This window comes from Tauraco erythrolophus, chromosome 13, assembly GCF_009769465.1.
Source record: "Tauraco erythrolophus isolate bTauEry1 chromosome 13, bTauEry1.pri, whole genome shotgun sequence".
Taxonomy (NCBI): domain Eukaryota; kingdom Metazoa; phylum Chordata; class Aves; order Musophagiformes; family Musophagidae; genus Tauraco; species Tauraco erythrolophus.
In genome coordinates, this window is record NC_141477.1 from 11,137,589 (window position 1) to 11,160,933 (window position 23,345).

The 23,345-nt window shown below is 43.8% G+C and overlaps 1 protein-coding gene across 1 annotated transcript; it reads left to right on the top strand.

The window, feature by feature from the left end:
* Window positions 1-1,878: 1,878 nt before the first annotated feature.
* GCNA (germ cell nuclear acidic peptidase) lies at window positions 1,879-18,409 on the top strand. The gene is made up of 9 exons (XM_086619642.1): window positions 1,879-1,934; window positions 4,454-4,505; window positions 4,846-4,919; window positions 8,386-8,826; window positions 10,178-10,349; window positions 11,372-11,516; window positions 13,327-13,465; window positions 15,703-15,907; window positions 17,809-18,409. The coding sequence occupies exons 1-9, from the start codon at window positions 1,931-1,933 to the stop codon at window positions 18,059-18,061; spliced, it is 1,485 nt and encodes a 494-aa protein (XP_086475768.1). The 5' UTR covers window positions 1,879-1,930; the 3' UTR covers window positions 18,062-18,409.
* Window positions 18,410-23,345: the final 4,936 nt, after the last annotated feature.

Sequence of the window (23,345 nt, forward strand, 5' to 3'; positions counted from 1 at the left end):
CCAGCGTTTTACGTCTTCTGCTGCCCTTCTTGTGCTGCTGTCAGAAAAGTGCTCTGAACTGCTGGCCTTTCAGCTTCCGTTCTTAATTTTGCTTTAATAATGCCATTTATTTCAGCAGAAGTAATCCCAGTTAGTGTCGATCTTGTGCAGAGATGTTTCTGGTTCCACTAGGTTAGACAGAACGCGCCCAGACACAAAAGTGCTGCAGGGTGTGTGTGGTTAGTTCAGAAGTGTTCTGGGGCCTCCTGGCAGCTTGTTTCTTCTGGCTTTCATGGTCCTGCGACCTCAGGTCACGCTCTGCAGTACCTTGAAGGTCATGGCCTGTGTCTAAGTTAATTTTTTTTGTTTTGAATAATGCACAGTAGCGTTCCCCAGCTCCTGTGTCCCTGGTGGGCCAAGGACTGCGATTGGAAGTCCCTGTCGGCCCTGCTCACTGCGGCAGGGCTGTTGCTGCAGGGGGGTTTGGCTCCTGGTTGTGCGTGGCGTGAGGCTCCAGCTCCTGCCCGCTGCCGAGGTCACGGTCCGTGCCGGCGCGGGGTGCGCCCTGCGCCATGGGCACCGCTCTGGGCAGGGAGCCCGGCTGCGGGGACTCCGCGACCTCTCCTGTTGGCACCGGCTGCCGCGAAGCACGAGGGGCGTTACCGCGAGTTTTGCGACCGCGTTTGTGTCGCCCAGGGCCGGCCCAGCCGGGCCCGCCGTCGGGAGCGGCGAACGCACGGACGGTTCCGCGCGCGCCTTTGGCCTTTGTGCGCAGGCGCGGGGGCGGCGCGCATGCGCCCTGGCGCGGTGCCCCGGAAGCGCTGCTGGGGCGCGGGGTTCGAAGCGGGATGGAGCGGGCAGCGGTACGCCCGGGCCGCCACCCCCGTGCCCCGCGCCGCCCGGCTCGGCCCGGGCCCGGCGGGCGCCACTCACGTTTCTCTCGTTTTCGGCTCCAGGAGGCGCGGCGCGGGGCCGGCCCGCAGGACCGCCGGGGCGGTGAGAGCCGCGCGGAGCGCCGGGGACGGGCGGAGAGCGCGGCCGCAGCCGCGTGCGGAGGCGGCTCCGGCCGCCGCTCGGCCGCAGCGAGCCGGGGCCGGCGGGTGAGGCGGTGTTCGGCGGGCCGGCTGTCACTGATCATCTCCAGATAGGATTTCAAATTCCATCTTCGGTTTCTCCATGGCAGCTGGGGGGGCGGTACCGTGTTGCGGAATTACGGTCTTTAAGGTTTGGGGACCAAATGTAATCAAAAGAAGCTGCTTTCGTGTTTTTAAGCAACTGCATAGTGCATTTTTCAAGCTAGTTTTTTTTTTTGGGGGGAGTGTCAGAAAATGAAATAAATAATTTGGGAAGAGTACTATGGCTTGCCTCTACGTTTCCCCAAGAACAGCAGTCCAAGTGCTCATGCTTCCACTCTGTGTCTCAAAGTAGCTTTATGAAAGCTGCTGCGGATTGCTGAGTGCTCACGGCAGCCGTGTTAGAGTGCATGTTATGCAAAAGCAGCTTGTTTCTCATTGTTGCACGTTTTCATTTAATACAATGCAGCGTTCTCTCCCTGATCATGTGCCACGTGTAAGGTGAGAAACAAGCGTTGTGTCCCTTCTGCGTTCTGGTACCCAGTTTGAACTTAAACCAATGTCATGGCCAAAGCCTGGGTCTTCAAATGGCTCAGTCTTTCGGATTTTGGCAGCCAGTGATTACTATGTGAATATCGAACGTGTATGGTTGTTACAAATTTTAATGTACAGCCTCTAATATTTCTGTTTTAAATAACTTAAGACAGTTCACCCTGTTTGAGATGTTCAGTGGTTTTCAGTATATATTTGGTTCTTAGTGTCCACAGGCAGTTCAGCCCAGTAGAGATGCAGATCTGCTTGCTCTTGATACTCTTCTGCGTTTCGTTTTTTGCAGCCATGCCCTGTACTTCTCTTCCAGCAGTGATGACGAGTTTGAAATGTGTAAGTAAGAAGTTAGTTTGTTTTCGGAAGGAGTGTGGAAAAGACACGTTTCTGTCTAGTGTAGCGAAGTAGTTTTCATGCACGGTTTTCTTTCATGGCTTCTGCTGCAGTGCTCCCTGCAGTAGAGTGTTGGGAACGATTTGCCACAGTGGGTGTTCCTGAATCTCCTGTCTCAGTCTTGGATGCTTTTTGCCTTGCGTTATTTTTTCTTGCTGCCTCAGTTCTGTCTGTTTCCTGTCACTCACTTGCTTCCTCCTTAGTCCACTGAGCATCTCCGAATAAACATTTTCTCTGAGCAGTTTCTGTTCCAAACACATCTGAACTACTCGGAATTCCCTCTTGCTTGTCATGGCTTTGGTGGCATAAGTTTTAATCAGCCAGAGGGATGTTTTTGGCCTTTCATAGTGGCCCAAGGTGTTGGTGAGATGGAACTGAATACTAAATTTTACATGGTGGCTTCTGCTGTGCCAGATAACTTCCTATCTTTATGTTTAGCCTGTACATACAAAACCTGATACTCATCATTTTCTTTTTAGTAATAGCCATTATGACTATCATTCTGTGCTAGGGTAGTTGAGTACGCACTGTTTTTTTTTTTCCTGTTGCAAGAGTTCTGTTTAGCTCCTTTAGATGGACTAATCATGACTCTACCATATCTCAAGTGAGTTTCAGACTGGTAAGTAATTTAAAGGTTTATAAATCTTGCAGTATGTTCCTCATTATGTATTCAGTATTTGAACAGAAATGGTAAGGCAACAAGTTGTTATCTGTTTATTTTGCCTTTTGCATATCAATCTCGTGTTAGTCTACCTGCTTTTAAAGCAGATTTCTCACTACTTTGGTGTTCATGCTGTGTTCCAGCTCAGTGCCATGTGAATGATCTTAAGCGTTGTCCAGCGTTGCTGTTTCCATCCAGTTGAATTAAAACATACGATGTGTAATTCCTGCACTACCTCTGCATTTTTAAATCTGATAAATGTTTCAATACTGTCCGTTATTAGGTCATTGTTCGCTTTCCTGTCATTTTCTAAACTTAAATATTTACTCTTCCCCCTCCCCGCCCACCCCTAGACTGTTTTTTAGCCTCTTCCATCCAGGAAGCTGTTGAGCCCAAAGTCATGTGTCAGCTCTGGCATGGAAGGTAGCTGAGAGAAACTAGTTGACGCTTAGAGGATATTTGCAAAGCTGTTCTGTTGCCATGCGATCACTACAGTGCCAGTGTAGTCACTGAGCGAAATGAAACTGTGTGCCAAGGGACAAGAAACTAAAGAGAATTGATTTATTAAGTGGCAAGTCATGTTTTTCTGTAAGCTTTCGCTTTCCTGTGACCAGCTGTCAGCTTTACTAGTTTGGTGCTGTTTCATGGTCTAGGAACACTGGTTATGATCATCTGGGAAAGCTTCTGGCTCGTAGCCATTTGTGTTTCAGTGAGCCACCCTGATGTGGTGGCTTGGGAGGCAGCAGGGTTTACCTCTTTTGCAATGAAGGCAGTGGTGAAGATTACTGGGTGCTGAAACTGAAAATAATTTATTGCTCCAAGTACTTTTTGAGCTTCAAGATCTTGAATTTTTTTTTCCCCTCCTTGTGCTTCTCTTCTAAGAGGACAACACTCTGTCCCATCCTATGCTTTTTACATTGCAGTGTGCTTTCAGGGTAGCATTTGTGTGCAGTTCAGCTGCTCTTCCTGGTACTAGGATTTACTGATCAGCCATAAAAGCTTTACCAAGGAAACCTACTGGTTTTGGGCTTATGGCATATTGCAAAAGTTTGTAACCCCATTGAAGTCATGCATGCAGCTTCAGATTGTGAGAATGAACACTTCTTAATTGCTATATTGGCCCATTATGGGCCAGAAGGGATAGTTGTTTCACTCTTCCTCAGCCTGATTTATGCTTCAATGAAATTTCTTCCCCTTCAGCTTTCCTGAATCTCTCCTCATGACGGTCTGTGAAAATTTCATGGCGTTTCTGATAATCTCTCAAAAGTCACTGTTTCAAGCATGTGCAGTACTGCTGCCTGAATCTTGTTTTCTTGTTTAGCAGTCACCACAGTATTCCTGGAGTAATTAAAACACATTTATTTCTGAGTAGTAGTATTGAATTACTGTTCTGTAGTGGGATATGATTGTTACCATTTTGTTTGAATTTTTTTTGTGAAGTAAGCATCTGGACACCTCTTTGCAGTAGGAAAACTTGGAGAAAATATTGATAAACCCATTCAATTCCACCCCCAATGATCCACCTGTATGAGGAGGCTATACTGGATGCTGTAAAATACATAACAGCACTTGTTATCTGCCCTTGTGCTGGGCACCGATTGAATAATGAAGGAAGTGCTAGACAGCTGCTGTCAGCTTTGAGGAATTGAGGGTTGGAATTACATGTAAAGGATTCTTATGTCTGCGGGTTTTTTTAAGACTTTAGACTGAATTTTTACTAGTTGCAAACATTTCTCTTAAAAAAAAAAAAAACTACAAAAGAAACAGAACCTTGTTCTTAATTAATCTTTTACTGTTTCAGTTTTAGCCAGAATGAAAACTCCCCAGTCTGTTTCTAAAAAGGCAGATGCAAGGTGAGCACTGTGATTAATGACTTTTCAATGTTTATTAGTTTTCTGTATCACATCTACTATTCAGAAAAATGATAAAAAGTTTTAGTGATTCATAGGCAGATATGTGGATAGGAGTGTGCTCAGTCTGTGTGTTGAGGTCAAATGTAAAAGGGGATTTTGGAGGTGTACGTGCTCTACTGCCATTCTTATTGATGGACACAGATGTAGTTGGTAACGTTTGCTGGGAGCAACTGATAATATATTGGGTGAGGTTTTTTGGTTTGCTTTTTCAGTATGGCAAGCTTATGCTTCAATATCCTGCTTACGCCTACCTTTTTCACATTGTTTGCTTGTTTTACAGTTTGAACGACTTAAGTGATGACTCGGATGATTTCTTCTTGGACTTTAAAGTGAGAAAGAGCACAACAAAGAATGGCAAGTAATTGTCAAACAATAGACATGAAGCAGGAATTTTAATGGGTGGAAAGACAGTATTCATTGCTGAGCTTATAAATTTCTGAGAGAGCTTGTTGAATGTAAGATCACTTTGTCCCTTCATGTGGAGTAACGGAGGAGAGGCCTTTTTGTTTCCTCTGGTAACGGACGAAAGCATGGTCATACTTTTCCAACAGGTGGATATCCTCAAGCATTGCAGTAGGTCTGCAGGTATTGTGGACTAACCACATAGTATTTGGGTCTGTGAAAAGAGTAGCAACTCGTGATTGATTAGGCTGAGCCGCAAATATGGGATGATCACTGTGGAGAGAGGTGTGAGCAGCAAGGAGGGGCACAGCAAGCTCACTGCCATGGACTTCGGGAGAGCAGAGTTTGGCCTCTTCAGGGATCTGCGTGGTAGAGTACCATGGGATAAAGCCCTGCAGGGAACAGGGGCCCAAGAAAGCTGGTTAATATTCAAGGATCACCTCCTCCAAGCTCAGGAGTGGCACATCCCAACAAAGAGAAAGTCAGGCAAAAACATCAGGAGGCCTGCATGAATGAACAAGGAGCTACTGGACAAACTCAAACACAAAAAGGGAAGCCTACAGAGGGTGGAAGCAAGGACAGGTAGCCTGGGAGGAATACAGAGAAATTGTCTGAGCAACCAGGAATCAGGTTAGGAAAGCTAAAGCCCTGGTAGAGTTAAATCTGGCCAAGGACATGAAGGGCAACAAGAAAAGCTTCTATAGGTGCGTCAGTGATAAACGGAAGACTAGGGAAAATGTGGGCCCTCTCCAGAAGGAAACAGGAAACCTGGCTACCCAGGATATGGAGAAGGCTGAGGTTCTCAATGATTTTTTGCCTCGGTCTTCACTGGCAAGAGCTCCAGCTGCACAGCTCAAGTCACAGAAGGCAAAGGCAGGGACTGTGAGAATGAAGAACCGCCCACTATAGGACAAGATCAGGTTCGAGACCGTATAAGGAACCCAAAGATGCAGAAGTCCATGGGCCCTGATGAGGTGCATCCGTGGCTCCTGAGGGAACTGGCAGATGAAGTTGCTAAGCCACTATCCATCATATTGGCAGTCCAGTGAAGTTCCCAGTGACTGGAAAAGGGGAAACATAGCCCCCATTTTTAAAAAGGGAAAAAAAAGGAAGACCTGGGGAACCGCAGGCCAGTCAGTCTCACCTCCGTGCCCAGCAAGATCATGGAGCAGATCCTCCTGGCAACTATGCTAAGGCACATGGAGAATAAGGAGGTGATTGGTGACAGCTAACATGGCTTCACTAAGGGCAAATCCTGCCTGACTAATTTGGTGGCCTTCTATGATGAGGTTACAGCATTGATGGATAAGGGAAGAGCAACTGACATCGTCTACCTGAACTTGTCCAAAGCATTTGATACTGTCGCACATGACATCCTTGTGTCTAAACTGGAGAGACATGGATTTAATTGATGGACCAGTCGGTGGATAAGGAATTGGCTGGATGGTCGAACTCAGAGAGTTGCTGTCAACGACTCAATGTCCAAGTGGAGGCCAGTGATGACTGATGTCTCTCAGGGGTTGATATTGGGATCGGTGCTGTTCAACATCTTTTTTGGCTACGTGAACAGTGGGATCGAGCGCATCCTCAGCAAGTTTGCTGACAATACCAAGCTGTGTGGTGTTGTGGACACGCTGGAGGGAAGGGATGCCATCCAGAGGGACCTTGACAGGCTGGAGAGGTGGGCCTGTGAGAACCTCATGAAGTTCAACAAGGCCAAGTGCAAGGTCCTGCACGTGGGTCGGGGCAATCCCAAGCACAAGTACAGGCTGGGCAGAGAATGGATCGAGAGCAGTCCTGAGGAAAAGGACTTGGAAGTGCTGGTGGATGAGAAGCTCAACATGAGCCGGCAATGTGTGCTGGCAGCCCAGAAAGCCAACCGCATCCTGGGCTGGAGTGGGTCCAGAGGAGGGCCACGAAGATGATTAGAGGGCTGGAGCACCTCTATTATGAAGACAGGCTGAGAGAGGTTGTTCAGCCTACAAGAAAGCTGGTGAGGGACTTTTTACAAGGGTGTGTAGTGATAGAACAAGGGGAAATGACTTGAAACTGAAAGAGGGGAGATTTAGATTAGATCTAAGGAAAAAATTCTTCACTCTGAGAGTGGTGAGGCACTGGAACAGGTTGCCCAGGGAAGTTGTAGCTGCCCGATCCCTGGAAGCAACCTGATCTAGTAGAAAGTGTCCCTGCCCATGGCAGGGGGGTTGGAACTAGATGATCTTTAAGGTCTTTTCCAACCTAAACAATTCTATGATTCTATGACTTAGTATATGCAAAACAGCATTCCCGTGGCTGTACCAGCTCATTCTGTGGCCAAAAGACACTGAGCAAAGAAAGCAGGGAACTGTTTTCAAGCTAGGTACCTGTAATTTGATGCAGATGTTAGCTATCATCAGACCTGTCTTGCCTATGGATGTTGCAGCACCACAGATAGGGTCCTTTAATTTGAAGCTTCTTTAGGCAAGGTCCTAGGAGTCATCCTGTTAACACTGGCTTTGAGATGCTCTGACAAACCATGAATTGAGGGGTTTCGGTGCTTGTCTCAGCAGACAATCCCTGATTTCCCCCAAGGGATGGAAAGTGCCTTGGTTTACTGACATGCACAGCCTGACTGCATCTGTCTAGTGCACTTCTCTCACTGATACGAGCAAACTGAACTTTCCTAGAAAGAGTGAACATGGACACAGCCACTAGGCCAGCAATCAGCTGAAAGAATTCTAGTAGATGTGGGATGATAGCAGTGATCTCATATGAACCTGGAGAAGCTCTAACCCCTGATCAAGAAGGGCAGGATCTCTTGCAGCTGGTGTGAATGTCAGACCTGAAACATGTATCCTAGCTGTGGACTGTAAAAAGCTAATGGAATGGTTTCTGAAGGGTAAAGGGGAGAAGCAAACTGGAACAGAAGCATAATTTTAAAAAGTCACCAGTAGATCTGACGGGATCCCTTGATCTTGAAGGATCAAATCTGAGATGTCAGAAGCCTTGTTTGTTGGCAGTTGTGCACTTTGTGCTGTAGGCTATGGTTCGATCAACTAAGGCTGAGCATTAAGTTATCCTACATTTGGTGGTTTTATAAAACTTTAATATGACATGTTCTGCCTTACTCGTACATGCATGTAGCTTTTGTTACTGGGAAAAAAGATGATGACAGTGCTAGCTACCTATTCAGGATTGTTAGGCCTGATGGCTGATGTATGCATACATGGGGTTTAAGCTACATTTTTTTTTATATACGTCCATTAACTTTCCATTTAGTATCATGGTAAATGAGCAGGGGGCGATAAAGAAAACGCAAAGATTGTTTCTGTTTTTCTGTGTTTTCCTGTCTTTCAAGTGATTTTTTTTTGTGTTAAGACAAAGGCAGATCTCCTAAACGAAATTACCGAAACTTTAAGCTGTTTCTTTTGAACTGCAGCACAGAAGGATCTTCAGACCCTGAAGAAGGTGATGACTTCTGGAAAGAAAAACAGTTGCTGCCAAGAGTTGGAGTATTCAGAGACTTCAAGTGACACTGAAGATTCTGTCTTTGTAGAAAGTTCATGGCATGACTACCAAAAAGAGGAAGTGAAAGACTTGAAAGAGAGTCAAAGGTGCATAAAACTCCCACCTCCACAAAACTCGAGACAGTCAGTTTCCAGAGGCAGTCCAGACTTGCTTGTTAGAAGGAAAGAAAGAAGCTGTGAAAACAGTACGGAAAATGAAGTGCCAACTGCGGCACTGCGACAAAGTACAGAGGTAGAATCAGACAGCTCAGGTGACGAATTTGAGTCGTTAATGGAACGGGTAAGGAAACGAAGTACACCCCGAAAACCAATCTTAAGCACAAGTAAAACTGTCTACCAGCCAAGCACAACAGGTAAGTAATTGTTCTGAGCTGACTTGCACACGACCTGTCGGCAGCAATGCTGGCGCTAAGTGCTTGATTATTTTCATTTCTGTGGCACGTGCTTTAGAAGTGCAAGCCAGCATCTTGCAGTCGAATTTGATGCAATCAGAAATCATTCCTCTGAGCATTCTGAAAAGCGATTCTCTTAGTCTTGTGGTATCAAGATGTAAGTTTTTCACTATTGCTTGTTGTAATTTCTATAATTGTAGGTATTTTTGGTTTTTAAAATTATTTTGAAAACCAATCTAACTGGTGGTTTTGAATGATGTTAACTATTTTTTTATGTATTAGAGCAGTTAATGGGAGGCTGTCATTTTGGTAAGACTGAAATTTAACGGTTTAGATGCTGTTAATTTAGTATTTGGATTTCTAATTTACTTTATTTAAAATACAATTTATAATGAGATTTTCCTAAATCAGTTGCTCTTTCTCTCCTTTTGACTAACTGAAGTGAGCTCCAACTGAAAGACTGCAAATGGGAAAAAGGGCTATTGCTGTGTAAGAGCAGGTGAAAAGAAATCTCTTTCTAGAAGAGTAAACATGGGATGCCTTCCTCACTGACAAAGACTAGTTCAGGGCAAGGATACTTATGAAAGAGGATGGCTGACAGCATAGAAATATGCCCTGGAAAAGGCTTTTTTTTTTTTTAATGGAATATGTCAATGTGGTCTATAAAATCTATTCATGAAGTGAGCTGGAAGCTGCATTGGCTTCTCTGTATATGGCTGAGTAGTGAAAGAAGAAGTGGCCCCAGTAGGGGAACAGTGACAGAAAATTCAGCAGAGAAAATGTCTGCTGAAACTGCAAACCTTGAAGTGGTCCTTGATTTCTGGTGGTTGGTCACTTTAGCAGTCTGTGCAGACATAGACTGGGAAATAGGCAGCATCTGATCAGAACTTGCCCGTGAAATGAGCGATATGACTTAAAGCACCCAACAGAAGGTCAGAACAGTTTCTTTGTTCAAATGGTGTTTCTGCATTACTTCTCCCAATGTGCTGGTGATGTATTTTGAATTGATGAAGTGTCAGAGAAAGGCCTGAGTGAGGTCACAAATGCTTTTCGTTCCACTTCCTTCTAGCCGAATGTTTGAAAGCTTGGAGTCTGCCACTCCTTCACCGAGTGGTAATTTTTGTAGTGTGTAACAGCAAATTATCTTTCCGTCAGTTGTAAAAGCCTTTGCGTTCGAGTATGCACAGTAAGAGTGTGTATGCCGAGGTGGAATATTTTCCTTTTTTCACTATTGTCTGTCACCTGGTTGCTGATGGCTGTGCTCCCAATTCTTTGGCAATATGTAATCCTGCGACTCCTCCTGTTGAACTAGAAAACATGAAGCCACTCCGTGAAGATGTCCAGCTCTTGAAAGGGGAGGGAGTCAAGACACCAAGGCCAAACTCTGTTTTACTTCACGAAACACCTTCTAGGATAATTGATTCTGCAAGAATTCCTAGGAATGGATGGATCAATTGCTCACAATCAACAAAGACAGAGAAAAGGCAAGAGTTTCTCCATCTTTACTATATTCTAGGACCATTATAGATGGACAAAGAGATGGTAAACATTTTGCCTAGTATGTTCTGATCTTTTCTGGTACCTAGAAACTTCTGCCACCAGTTCAGCAGTTGTTAATGGTTAAGTAGCTAGAAATCAAAGTGTTCAGTCTCGAGTATGACAGGGAGAATATAAGCTAATCTCTGTTTAGAGGAGTTGACAAATAAATCTGAAAAATGTCAACTCTTTGTAAATGTTAGCGCTCTTGCTATTCCTTGTTTTGGCACAGCATACTTCTAGCCCTACAGATTCTATCTAACCAGCTGGCTGTCTCTGAAAAATACATCAAAACTACTTCTATTAGTAATTCTTGCCTTTTAACAAGCTTGTCTTTGTATTTTTGACCTATATCCTTATAACTTGAAGAATTCATGTTTCTTTTCCTATATGTGGAGGCAGCTTAAGCTTTTCAGAAGAATGGCCTTTTCATTTCTAATAGCTGTCTTTATTCTGCCTTTTAGCCATGCGCTGTTTCCTTTAGGCATTTTATGATTGTGTATACCAATACAAAACATTTAAATGATGTCTTCTAAGCTGATGTTTTGTCAGAATGCTGCAGTGTTGGAATTAGTCGTCCTAGTGGAATATCTACTTCCCCTGAATGAATTCCTGAGGATTCTCAGAACATCTTTGGCTATGTTTCTGAAAATGTACTTTTATTGTGGGTTGGTTTTATTGTTGGGGCTGTTCATATATTGATCAAGTTTTGGTATAATTGTGGCTTGCTGTTTCACAAAGACTTGAGCCACTCTCTCTTCCTGCTCAGGAGTCCTCATAATCTAGTTTTGTGAATTAGTGAAATAACTGCAGAACCTGGTGTAGTGGAGAGTGTCAGGGGGGTTGGAACTAGATGATCTCTGAGGTCCCTTCCAACCCAAACCATTCTATGATTGTCTATCAAGTAGCCATTATATTTCAGTGTGATATCTCTGAACTTCAGTAAACTGCTTTATGGCTTTTCTTGCAGGCCCAGGGTGTGCTCAGTGCCTGGCTGTTTCTTGCAAGATCTCTCAAATCCAGCTTCCCTCTATGTGAAGTATTTCAAGAAAAATAAAGAGAAGCTGGCACAGAAGCTCTACTGTCTGTATAATAGTACCATCTTTGAGCAGAAGGTTGGCTTCAAAACAAAAACTACGATTTTAAAACGCTGGTTAATGTGTTGCCCCTCACTATTTGATGTGATTGCTCTTTATCCTATTCAGTTAGTAGAAGTTAAGCTTTACGGCAATGGCGTATGTTTGAATTAGTTTAAGCAATTTCTTTGAAAGTGGTTTATCACCACTGTGATGCAGCAGTTTTCAACTCAGCTTGCTTTCCCAGTTGTAATGGTGCACCATCCTTAAGTGAGCAGTCTGGATGGTGTCCAAGAGTCCTTGATGAGAGAAACTTCTACATGAGGGGCCTTGGATCAGTTTCATCTTTGAATGATGTTTATCTTCATGTATTTTTTAGTAACTGCATGGTCATCAACTCAGCAGCCTGGGAATGTTTCTGTTGCTGCCTCTGTGGTAGTAGACCTCAGCAAAGGCAGCCATGGCTTTCTGCTGCTGAAAGAGGCTAAAGATTGCCTGCCACCATTGCTCATTCAGCTTTTACTGAAGTAGTACATGCCAGTGAACTCTGCAGCTACCACAGCCTGATAGCTAGTTGTAGCACACTGTCTTGCCTGCAACTGACAAAAGGCAAGTGATGGGAGTGTGCACTGAGGAGCCAGGAGCTGATGGATGAAAGCAGTTCCCTTTGTCCTTAGGGCCTGTTGCCTCATGCTTAGTTATGCTACATGTAGCCTTCATTCACTCCTATTGTGTGTTCACGTCTGCCATTCCAGAACAGATTAAAAAGCTGCTTATCTTTTGAATGACAGTTTTGGGTGAACCCAAAGTTGTAAGTTGGATTCAAATTGAAGGTTCAATTTCAGAGAACTGCTGTCTTGTCCTGTATATCTTCTGGGATACTGGAGACCCTTCTCTGGTGAGAAACATCCTTGAAAGGAAGGATGCTGTACTCAGTAATTCCAATAGAATTTCCTTCAAGAAGGCAAATGTTTCTGTGCAGCTGAGAAAATATTGTTGAGCTGACTAAGAACAGGCTGCGGTCATGATTTCACATAAAGCAGAGCTGAACAGGCTTGCTGTTGCTGGAAGCAAAACATCTTACTTCCCAGTGCTTCAGCCCTGCACCTGTGCTGGCACTTACTTCTGTTGGACCTTTACTTAAGCTTGTTAACTAATTTAAATGACAGAAAACTGTTTGTAAAAGAACAGAGCTAACCAAGATAGATATGATAAAGGCTCATAAAGCCAGGAGCAGCACAGAGGATAAGCAAGGGATGACTATTCACTCTCTCACAGCGCGAAGGTGCATCAGATTAAAACGTCAAGTTTGCAGGTTCAGAACAACCAAAGCAGATGATATTTGACCTGTAAATTATTAAGCTGTAGAACTTGTGATCATAGACTATTGTGGATGCTAACAATGTATGTGTATTCTTAAATATGCACACATACTCTTCCCAAAACACCAGGAAACAACTTTAGAGGCTATTTAATGCAGAGGAACCACCTGTGGCTCAGTGAGGCAGTTGGGAAGAGTACTTTTTTTAGAGAGGAAATTCTGTTTTATGCCTGACCTGTCCATGTATTTCCTCTTAAGCAGCATGTGTTAGCCACTGTTGGAGGCAGAATAGAGGAACTAAGGGACTTTTGTCTTGTCCTGCATTGTGAAACTCCCAGTGTTGGTTACAGAAAAACTGATGGGAATAAGAAGCTGTGGAGGGTAGGTTTGCATCTTCAAAGACAACAATGTTAAGGACAGTAACGGACATCGTGTACTAGCTTTGCGCAAATATAAGGGGAAGCCAGAGGGCCAGAAGAAGATGAGAGGTAGGAGAGGGCAGATTACATGTACTGTTTTGTTTTTCAGTTACCAGAGAAAATGGTAATAATCTGGAATAAGAAAATGAGAAAAACAGCAGGATATTGTGTAACCGGGCAGACAGAAGGTCCTGAAGCAAAGCGTTATGCTCGCATAGAACTTTCTGAGAAAGTCTGTGACTCTGCAGGTAGGTGAAAAAAAAAAAGATATATTGATTCTTCTTTGAGAAAGTGAATTCTAGAGATAAAGACATGAATCTGAGGCCCAAGAGATCTGGAACGGGACCCTGCTTTGAAATTTCATATTACCTTGAATAAATAAAACCATTAATGGTAGTACTTGTCCTCACAACCGTTCTAAGAGGCTTGGCAAATTTACAAACTGTGAGAACAGAGATGTATTCATGCAAACTGTAATATTTTGTTTATACTTTATTGATTTTGAAGACTTACAGGTTACTCTAATTCTATACGTACTATAATGGCAATCTAAAATCTGACTTATTCCATCATAGCTAGCCACCTTGTTGATAGCATTTAAAGCTGAAATAAAGGCAGGTCAGTGCTAAAATAAGTTCTATTATATGGTGAGTACTGTAACTTATTTCTCCCTCATCCCCTCCCAATTTGGGGAACTGCATGTTGCAGTTACTGTAGGAGGATCAGTTCTGTAATTAATATATTTAAGTAATATATTAATATTTTGAAGCAAGCGTAATAAATTCAATTTGAGAGAGAAAAAAAGTGTATCTTGGGAATCTGCTTTTGAGGGCTTAGGAGTCCCTGAGTGCTGGTCAGTTTTAAGAAGCACCTTTTAGATGCATAGGAGCAGGTAATCCCATTGTGTCGTAAGTCAAGCAAGCAGGGCAGAAGACCTGCTTAGCTGAACAGGGAACTCCTCATGGAGCTCAAGAGAAAGAAGAAACTGTATGATCTCTAGAAGTGAGGTCAAGGCTTCACAGGAAGATCACAGAGCACACAAAAGGCTAAAGCTCAATTAGAGTTGAAACTGGCCAGCGTTGTGTCAGATAACAAGAAGGGCTTTTTAAAGTATGTTAATAGCAAGAGGAGATCTAAAGAAAACATTGGACTGTTGCTTGTTGAAGATGGTCATCTGAATAATAGGGATGAAAAAGCAGAGCCTTTCAGTGCTGCTTTTTTTTTTCCCCCTCAGTCTTTAATACAACTGACAGGCCTTGAGCTGCCCAGTCCCATGAGTCGGAGAACCACGAGTGTGGGAACAGTGACTCCCCATTTGTGGACACTGGAATTGTCAGGGACCAGCTGTATCAGATGAAAGTTCGCAAGTCCGTGGGGCCTGATAGGATTCCCCCCAGGTGCTGAAGGAGCTAGTGGATGTTATGGCAGGACCCCTCTCAATCATCTACCAAAGGTCTTGAGAGTCTGGGGAGGTCCCTGCTGACTGGAAGCTGGCTAACGTTATTCCAATTTACAAGAAGGGTGTGAGGGAAAACCCAGGAAACTACAGATGTGTTAGTCTAACCTCACTTCCTGAGAAAATTATGGTCATACTGGGTACTATTGAAAGACATTTAAAGAATAATGCAATTATCAGGCACAGTCAACATGGGTTCACAAAGGGGAAAGTCCTGTTTAACTCATTTGATACCCTTGTATGATAAGGTTGTCCACCTGGTGGATGTAGTCTTTCTGGATTTTAGTAAGACTTTTGATACTGTCCCTCACAGCATCCTTCTGCACAAATTGTCCAACAGTGAGATGAGCAAGTTCATGGTGTGCTGAGAGAAGAACTGTCCGAAGGGCAGAGCTCAAAGTGTTGCAGTGAATGGGGCTACATCTGGCTGGCGACCATTTGCCAGTGGTGTTCCTCAGGCTTCAATTCTAGGGCCAGTCCTGTTCAATATATTTATCTATGATCTTGATGCAGCAGTTGAATTCACCATTGGCAAGTTTGGTGATGATACCAAACTAGGAGGTGCTAGTCACTCTCTTGAGGTACAAGATGCCTTGCAGAGGAATCTAGGTAGACTGGCGCATTGAACAATGATTAATGGGATGAAACTTAACAAGTCCAGATGCTGGATTTTGCACCTGGGGTGGAGTAACGCTGGGCACAAGTATAAATTGGGAGAGGAGTGGCTGGAGAGCAGCCCTGCAGAAAGGGATCTGGGGTGCTGGTCAGCAGCAGGATCAATATGAGTCAGCAGTGTGCCCTGGCTTCCTGGGGTACATCAAACACAGCTGGTCAAAAGAGGTGACTTATCCCGGTGTATTCAGGGTTGGTGTGGCCTTGCTTCCCCACAATTTAAGAAGGATGTGAAGGTACTTGAATGTGTCCAGGGATGGGCAACAAAGCTGGTCCAAGGTCTGAAGCAGTGACCAAGTCTGTACTTCCCCATATCTCAGGTCTGATCTTAATGTCTTTTGTTTGCCTTGCCCCGAGATCGTCTTCGAGACACGCTAGTTCATGAGGCTTGCCATGCAGCCACTTGGCTGATCAATGGTGTTCGCGATGGACATGGACGATTCTGGAGATTCTATGCCAATAAATCAGCTGTGATTCATCCCGAACTGCCAGTAGTTACGCGATGCCACAGCTATGAGATTAATTACAAATTCATCTATGAGTGTGTTCTGTGCAAAGCTACGTGAGTAATGTTTTGATCTTGCATATGCCTATGTATTAACTTTCTCTCTACCTTGACAGTCTCCTGTGTCTAAAAATCATAGATCTCTTAAACTGTGAAGCAATTGAGATACTCTTTGTGTTGTCGCTTCACATTTCCTGAGCCCACAGAACCTCACTACGTGATTCCATGTGTTTGTTTCCAGGTAGTTTCAGTTCCAGTTCAGTGGTCAAGACAGGCAGAAGTGTCTTTGAGGGCCATTGGTGATTATGGAAGGTCTTTGGGAAGCAGTAAGACATCAGAATACATGCCTCAGCTTTGAAGGATGTCAGGGAAAGGTCCACACATGGGACTGCTCTCACGTTTCAAAGATTGTTCAAGTGATGTAAATTTGGATTCACTTCCTACTGTAGTTAATATTGAGTGAACTTGTCAAAGTTTTTGACTGCTTATCTCTGATTTAACGATGAACACTGATCCCATTACAGGCTTTTTGGTAGGGGGTTGTATTTCCAGTCTTAACAAGTATTACATCAGAAGTACTTCTTGTGGGCCTACACTGACAGAGCAATGACTGGATCTGGCACATCCCTGTGGAATGCATGTAGGCAAAGTACTAGCGTGTGTTGCAGAAATAAGATGTTCCAAGTTCTTTTGAAATATATACACGTTTTACAAAGTAACATGTTTGAATGTGCCATGACAACAGTGCAGGTTTGCTCTAAGGAAAAACAGCCCACAAGGGAGTGTTAGACTTGGCATGGTGTACTGAATTACTTTTATAGGCCCATCATTGTGAAGATACTGAGGACCATTTGATGCTGAAAGATGTCAGTCAGTAGTAACTGGAATTAAAAAGCTGAACAAGTCACCATAAAAACTACGCACAAAATGTGTGACAGTAATTAGATATTAGAACAAAGAACCAGAGGAAGCTTTCTGCATTTTGTATACTGATGGCTTTGAATTAAGACTAAATGCTTTGACTAATCTTGTATCTTTGTTATGGTGGTACTGAGTAAAACACATAGACTAACAATATAACGATTTCTATTGGTTTAAAACTCTATAAAAGCTGGAGTCAGTTTTCTAGTTGATCTTTTACTTAATGGACTCTTTCAGCTTGTGTATGTATTGAAGGAAGAAGAGATGTCTGCAACCACACAGATGTAAGCAGCACTGTGATGTGGAAGATTGAAGCTAGGACACAGGTGTACTGGTAGATTGTAACACTGGTCATCAGACTTCTGTCTTGCTTACTGCATTTGTGAAATGAGAACTATATATGTTGCTGAGATCAAGCAGAAGAAAGAGTTGCTATAGTAATTTCACAGGTTTTCATGGGTACGGAAGGTGTTGCCTTTTCTGGAAGATTGTAGCTGACCACAGGCTTCTGTATGTAATGACTTCAGTCTCAGTGGAGGAGCATGAAGTTTTGTGAATTCAGTTCTGCATTTTTCTCAGGATGGTATGTGCTACTTCTGGAAGCACTGAAAGGAAACAGTATTTCACATATGAAAGAATCTTCCTGAAGTGTTTAATATGACTATGCAGTGCTTAGATGCAACAGAGCGTTGAGAACATTTGATGGTGATGGCTTTGAGGAGAAACTCAGGGCTGAGTTGATACATGGATTGTGGAGGTGTTCTGAAATGTTGTAGCACTTCATACTACTCAGCTGAAAGTAAAAGAGACAGAGGAAGGAATCAAACTGAACAGACAGTGGAAAAAGTTCTAGGATAGAGAAATGTGTAATACAGATTTGATTCTTCCACTGTGTGAAGTATGTAGTCTTATTTCCTGTTCTAAGATGCTAGCTTAGAAATCTGACCTAAGTAGCCTGGCAAAGAAGAAAGGAGCCCTTTTCCACAAGTTCTTTGTACCACAAGTGTGAAATCAAAGTACTTATTTTTCCATTTCAGGACTGGACGTCATTCCAAGTCTCTGGACACAGAGCGCTTTGTGTGTGCGTTCTGCGGGGGGCAGCTGGTCCTGAGTCAGCCTGCTCGGAAGGATGGCACTCCTGCTAGAGCACATCTAATGCCCTCTGCAAAGTTTGGGGAAGAAAACTGTGAACTTACTGAAAGAGAGCAGCATGGGCTGAGTCATGCAGAAGTCATGAGGAAACTCAGTGCTGATTTTGCTTTAAAAACTAGTCTTCAAGATTCCTTGTAATATCTCAATATACTTCCTTTCTTGATGCCATTTAAATTTTCTATGTAGTAGTAAACGAGTGCAACATGAGTCTAAGAATGTGTTTAAAAAGACTTCAGATAATTTTAATATTTTAGTGTTGAATACTTCTAATAAAGACAACCTTAAGACCTTTTCTAAAACGGGCAAGAGTGAGCAAGAAATGATGATAGAAAGTCCATGGCGATGCACAAGTCAGAATATCCGTAGACTTCAGGTACACCACCTGTGCCTGGGAAGATGCAGTTCTAGGCCCTTCATGGGACTGACTCACTATGTTTGTCTGGAATTTTCTCCAGTATTTACACATAGTGCTTCATAGCCTATCTTCAGTGAGCAATGGATTTACTCTTTCATCTAGGTAGCTGATATGCTATAAACTCTGTACAGGTGCTGAAGAACTGCTAAGTATACATCCATCTGGGATTGCCATATGCCAGAAGAATCCAGGCCTGTGAGCCAAAGTCCTCTAATTCTGTCTGGATTACTTCCAGGCAGGAAAAGGGGCAGACCTGAGGAAGGCTTCAACATGGGTTGAGGCATTCTCCCAAGGAGAGTTTCTTGAGGGATGCTTGGCTGGTTTTGTTAAAAATAAGTGGTAGGTAGATGATGCCTCAAATCTGTTAGAGAAAGCCTGAGTTTCTGCAAAGCCTTCTGGCCCTTAGTGAGATCAAAGCTCTTTCTGATTAAATTTTGATTACAGTTGTGCCTCTATCACTGAAATTTCATAGAAGCAAGAAGAGATGCAAAAGGTCAGGTTGGGGAAAGCAAATTCAAACACTTCTCTGTAGATGAAGGGACTCTCAGATGACTAGGACAACACGTAGAATCATAGAATGGTTTGGGTTGGAAGGGACCATCTAGTTCCAACCTCTCTGCCATGGGCAGGGACACCTTCCCCTGGATCAGGTTTCTCAAAGCCTCATCCAACCTGGCCTTGAACACTTCCAGGGATGGGGCAGCCACAGCTTCTCTGGGCAACCTGTTCCAGTGCCTCACCACCCTCAGTGTAAAAAAAAGTCTTCCTTAGATCTAATCTAAATCTGGCTGTTACCCCTTGTCCTATTCACTACACGCCCTTGTAAAAAGTTCCTCTCCAGCTTTCTTGTAGGCCTCCTTTAGGTACGGGAAGACTGCAATAAGATCTCCCTGGAGCCTTCTCTAGGCTGAAGAAGTAAGGATTTACATAACACAACCATTTGAACAAATAAAACATCATTGTGAAGAGCAACTATTAATCTAATATATTGTATGCTTATAATGATTTTGTTTTAATGTGCTCTGATCAGGTTTGTTGTTATCTCAACTTGTTGGACATCTAAAGGACTGTGGTAGTTTAAGCAGCTAAACATGACACAGCTGTTTGCTTAACCTCCTCCTTGGGTGGCATGGAGGAGAGAATTGGAAAAAAGAGTCAAATTTGTGGGTTGAGATAAAGACAGTTTAAAAGAACAGAAAAGGAAGGGAAAATAATAATAATAATAAAAGAATATACAAAGCAAGTGATGCACAATGCAATTGCTGACCAATGCCCAGCCTGGCCCCTTCCAGCAGTGGCCTCTGGGGCTAACTTCCCCCCCTCTTCACATAGTGAGCAGGATGTCATATGGTATGGAATACCCCTTTAGCCAATTTCAGTAAGCTGTCCTGGCTCTGGTCCCTCCCAGCTTCTTGGGCATTTCCTCACTGGCAGAGCATGGGAATTGGAAAAGTCCTTGATTTAGTATAAGCACTACTTAGCAACAACTGAACCAGCAGTGTGTTATCAACATTATTCTCATACTAAATCCAAAACACAACACTATACCAGCTACCAGGAAGAAAATGAACTCTATTCTGGATGGATAAAAGACACTCTGTGACCTACTGATCCCCTCTCTAACTCTAGCTGAGCTCCAAAACTGAAAATGTCCAGTGAGGGCTCTCACAAAAGGTGCCAGGACTGAAAGCTCTTGCTAGCCTTCAGCTTCCATTGGCAGTCTCTTCAAAGCTCCAGCAAAACTGAATCGCTGAGCTTTGTTTGTGTCCTGGTTTCAGCTGGGACAGAGTTAGTTCTTTTAGCAGCTAGAAGAGCTCTGTGTTTGGGTTTTAGTCTGAGATTTGTTCTGAGAAGAACACTGATAGTGCACTGATGTTTGTAGTCAGCAGTGAGGCCTTAAGGACTTTTCATCTTGCTGTGTTCTTGCCAGTGTGCAGGAGCACAACAGGATAGGGGGGAGTTTAGCTGGGAGAGAGGGTCCATAACTAAGATTTGTACTTAGATTTAGGATTGAGGGCCAAACTGGCCAATGAAGTATTCTGTATCATGCAGCATCATGTCCAGTATAAAAATGAGGGTTGACTGGAAAGAAGGGCCTTTGCTCTTCCGAGGCTCTCACTCTCAGACTCTCTGAGTGCTCTCCCTCTCTCTCACACTCCCTTTTCCAGGCCTCTCACTTGTCCAAGGTTGTGGTGTTGGGACGTGTTTGTTTCAGGATCATTAGTCCAGGATGAGACAGGCCTTGGTCAACGGGTGGTGAGCAATGACACTGTGCATCTCTTGTTTGTATATATTATCATTGTACATGTATATATTCATATATTAGTAGCAGTATTAAATTGTTCTTATCTCAACCCATGTGTCTCTTTCCCTTTTCTCCTTTAATTCCCTTCCCTATCCCCTGGGGGTGGAGGAGGGTGAGTGAGCAGGTGTGTGCAGTTTAGTTGTCAGCTGGCCTAAACCACAACAGTTTGCCACCTAACAACTTCCGTGCTCTCACTCTATCCAGAGCCCAGCTCCAAAATTTGAAATGACTAGCAAATGCTCCCCCCCAAAAGCTGCCAGCACTGAAAGCACTTGCTGGCCCTCACCTTCCCTTGGAGCCTCTCCAAAGACCCACAAACACTAGGGCTCTGCGTTTTCATACCCAGCTAATGCTTCTCTTCACTCTTTTTAGCCAGAGCTGAGCTCCAAAATTGAAAGTGTCCAGCAAGGACTCCCACAGAGAAGGTGCCAGGACTGAAAGCTCTTGCTGGCCCTCTCCCCACAGCAGCCTCTGCAAAGTCCCACCAACACTGGGGCTCTGTGATTTCTCTTCCACCTACTGATCTTTACAGGTATTGGAACAGGCTGCCCAGGGAGGTGGTGGAGTCCCCATCCCTGGAGGTGTTTAAAAACCATGTGGATTTGGTGTTGAGGAACATAGTTTAGGGACTCTGACAGTGCAGGGTGAATGGCTGGACTCGATGATCTTGAGGGTCTCTTCCAAACAGATGATTCTATGATCCCATTACTCACTCGATCTAGCTAGAGCCCAGCTCTAACACTGAAAATGTCCAGTAAGGACTCCCACACAGAAGGTGGCAGGCCTGAAAGCTATTGCAAGCCCTCACCTTCCCCTGCTAGTCTCTTCAAAGCACCACCAACACTGGGGCTCTGTGCTTTGTCTTCCATCTAGAGATCCCATCTCACTAGCCAGAGCACAGCTCCAAAATGGAAAACCTATAGCTAGGGTTCACACATGAAAGGAGTTGATGTGTGATCAACATCACACTGTTGATGACCCTCACGTTCCTTTGGTAGCCATTTCATAACCCTACCAACACTGGTGCTCTGTGCTTGTTTTTACCACCAAACAGTCAATCTGATTTGCATCCAGTAACAAAACAGGCACTTTCCACATAGTGCTCCTGCACAGAAGTTTCCAGAAGGAAAAGCTCTTGGTGGCCCTCACCTCTCTCTTGGTAGCCCCTTCACAGCCCCACCAACTCTTGAGCTCTATGCTTGCCTGGCCATGTAACAGTCCCCTCTCACTTTCTCACTCTTACCAGGGCCCAACTTTGAAACTAAAAACAGCCAGCGACTGCTCCCACACGGAAGATGTTGGGACTGAAATCTATTGCTAGTCCTCACCTTCCCTTGGCAGCCCTTTCACAGCCCTGCCAACACTGGGGATCCATACTTCCACAGCCACCTAACAGTCCCCTCACTCTTTCTCCGTCTCACCAGGACCCATCTCCAAAGTTGAAAACATCCAACAAGGGCTTCCACACAGAAGGTGCCAAGGCCTTAAAGCTGTTGCTGGCCCTTACCTTCCCTTGGCAGCCCCTTCACAGCTTCACCAACAATGGGGATCTTCCCTTTGCCTAGAAACCTAACCATCCTCTCACTCCAAAATTGAAAACTCTTCTTTTGTGGAAGTAATCACTCTTTTAAGTAGTTATTGCTAAACAGTGCAGAAGCAATAAAAAAAAAACCTTAAAGCAAGTACTTTTATCCTCAGAAGATGCATATAATTGAAATGTTTCTCATACTAAATTCTTTACTCTAAAAGGTCCCCCATTTTCTCAGCTCCCAAGAAAAACTCCAGAGCTATTATGGGTTTTCAAAGAAAGGAACATGTTGTTTACCTGCCATTTAAAAAACAAAACAAATCAAAGGTACTCAGAGCTATAAATGGAGAACACTTACAAAACACTGTAAAGACAAATTAATCAAAGAGCAAGCATTAATGGGAAAACCTGGGAGCGAAATGAGAAGCTTCACAAAAGTAAAACTATCTAAGCACTTAGGCCTCCATCAAGGACCACAAGCCTGGACGTTGACTATGGCTGTTGGATATGTTTCTCTCCCCCAGGTGGCAACACCTCTCACTACACTGTGCTGAGACCAAAGAAGGAAAAAGCAATACATCCCCCCTATAGCTAAAGGCAGGCAACTCAATTCAAATGTAAATTTTGATTTATTTAGATAAACTACCTGGCTAGTTATAACAAATGCCTATAGAGTATACCCACTTCATCCATCCTTACCCACAAAAGCCTTTGACATGCTGAGTAAGGGTGGAGAGTCAGTTACTTAGACACACACACTGCTACCAGACAAATGTTTTTTTTTAAACCTATTTTCAAGTTTCTGATGCTTTGAAGCGGCCTAAGGGTCAGCAAGCCCTTGCTACTGGAGGTTCTTGCTCTGTGTAGGCACTAAAGACGACATTTCTGGTGGTAGATTATTTTAAACCACTGAAGCAAAGCGGACACTTTATGAGCTTCTGAGAATCATCTCCCAGACAAATCAGGAACAAGGGCAAAGCCTGTATATTTAAAATGCCTTTGAGTTACATGACTCTGAAACATATGCTATTACACCATTTTATTAGACTGAAGGCTGACAGCAGTGCACCAGGACAGTCCTTTCTGGACACCTCACTCCTGGATAGAAACCTAGAGACTTCCTTCAAGGACAGAAATCCAAAGATCTAAAGAAGTTTTTTTAAATTAAGTGGAG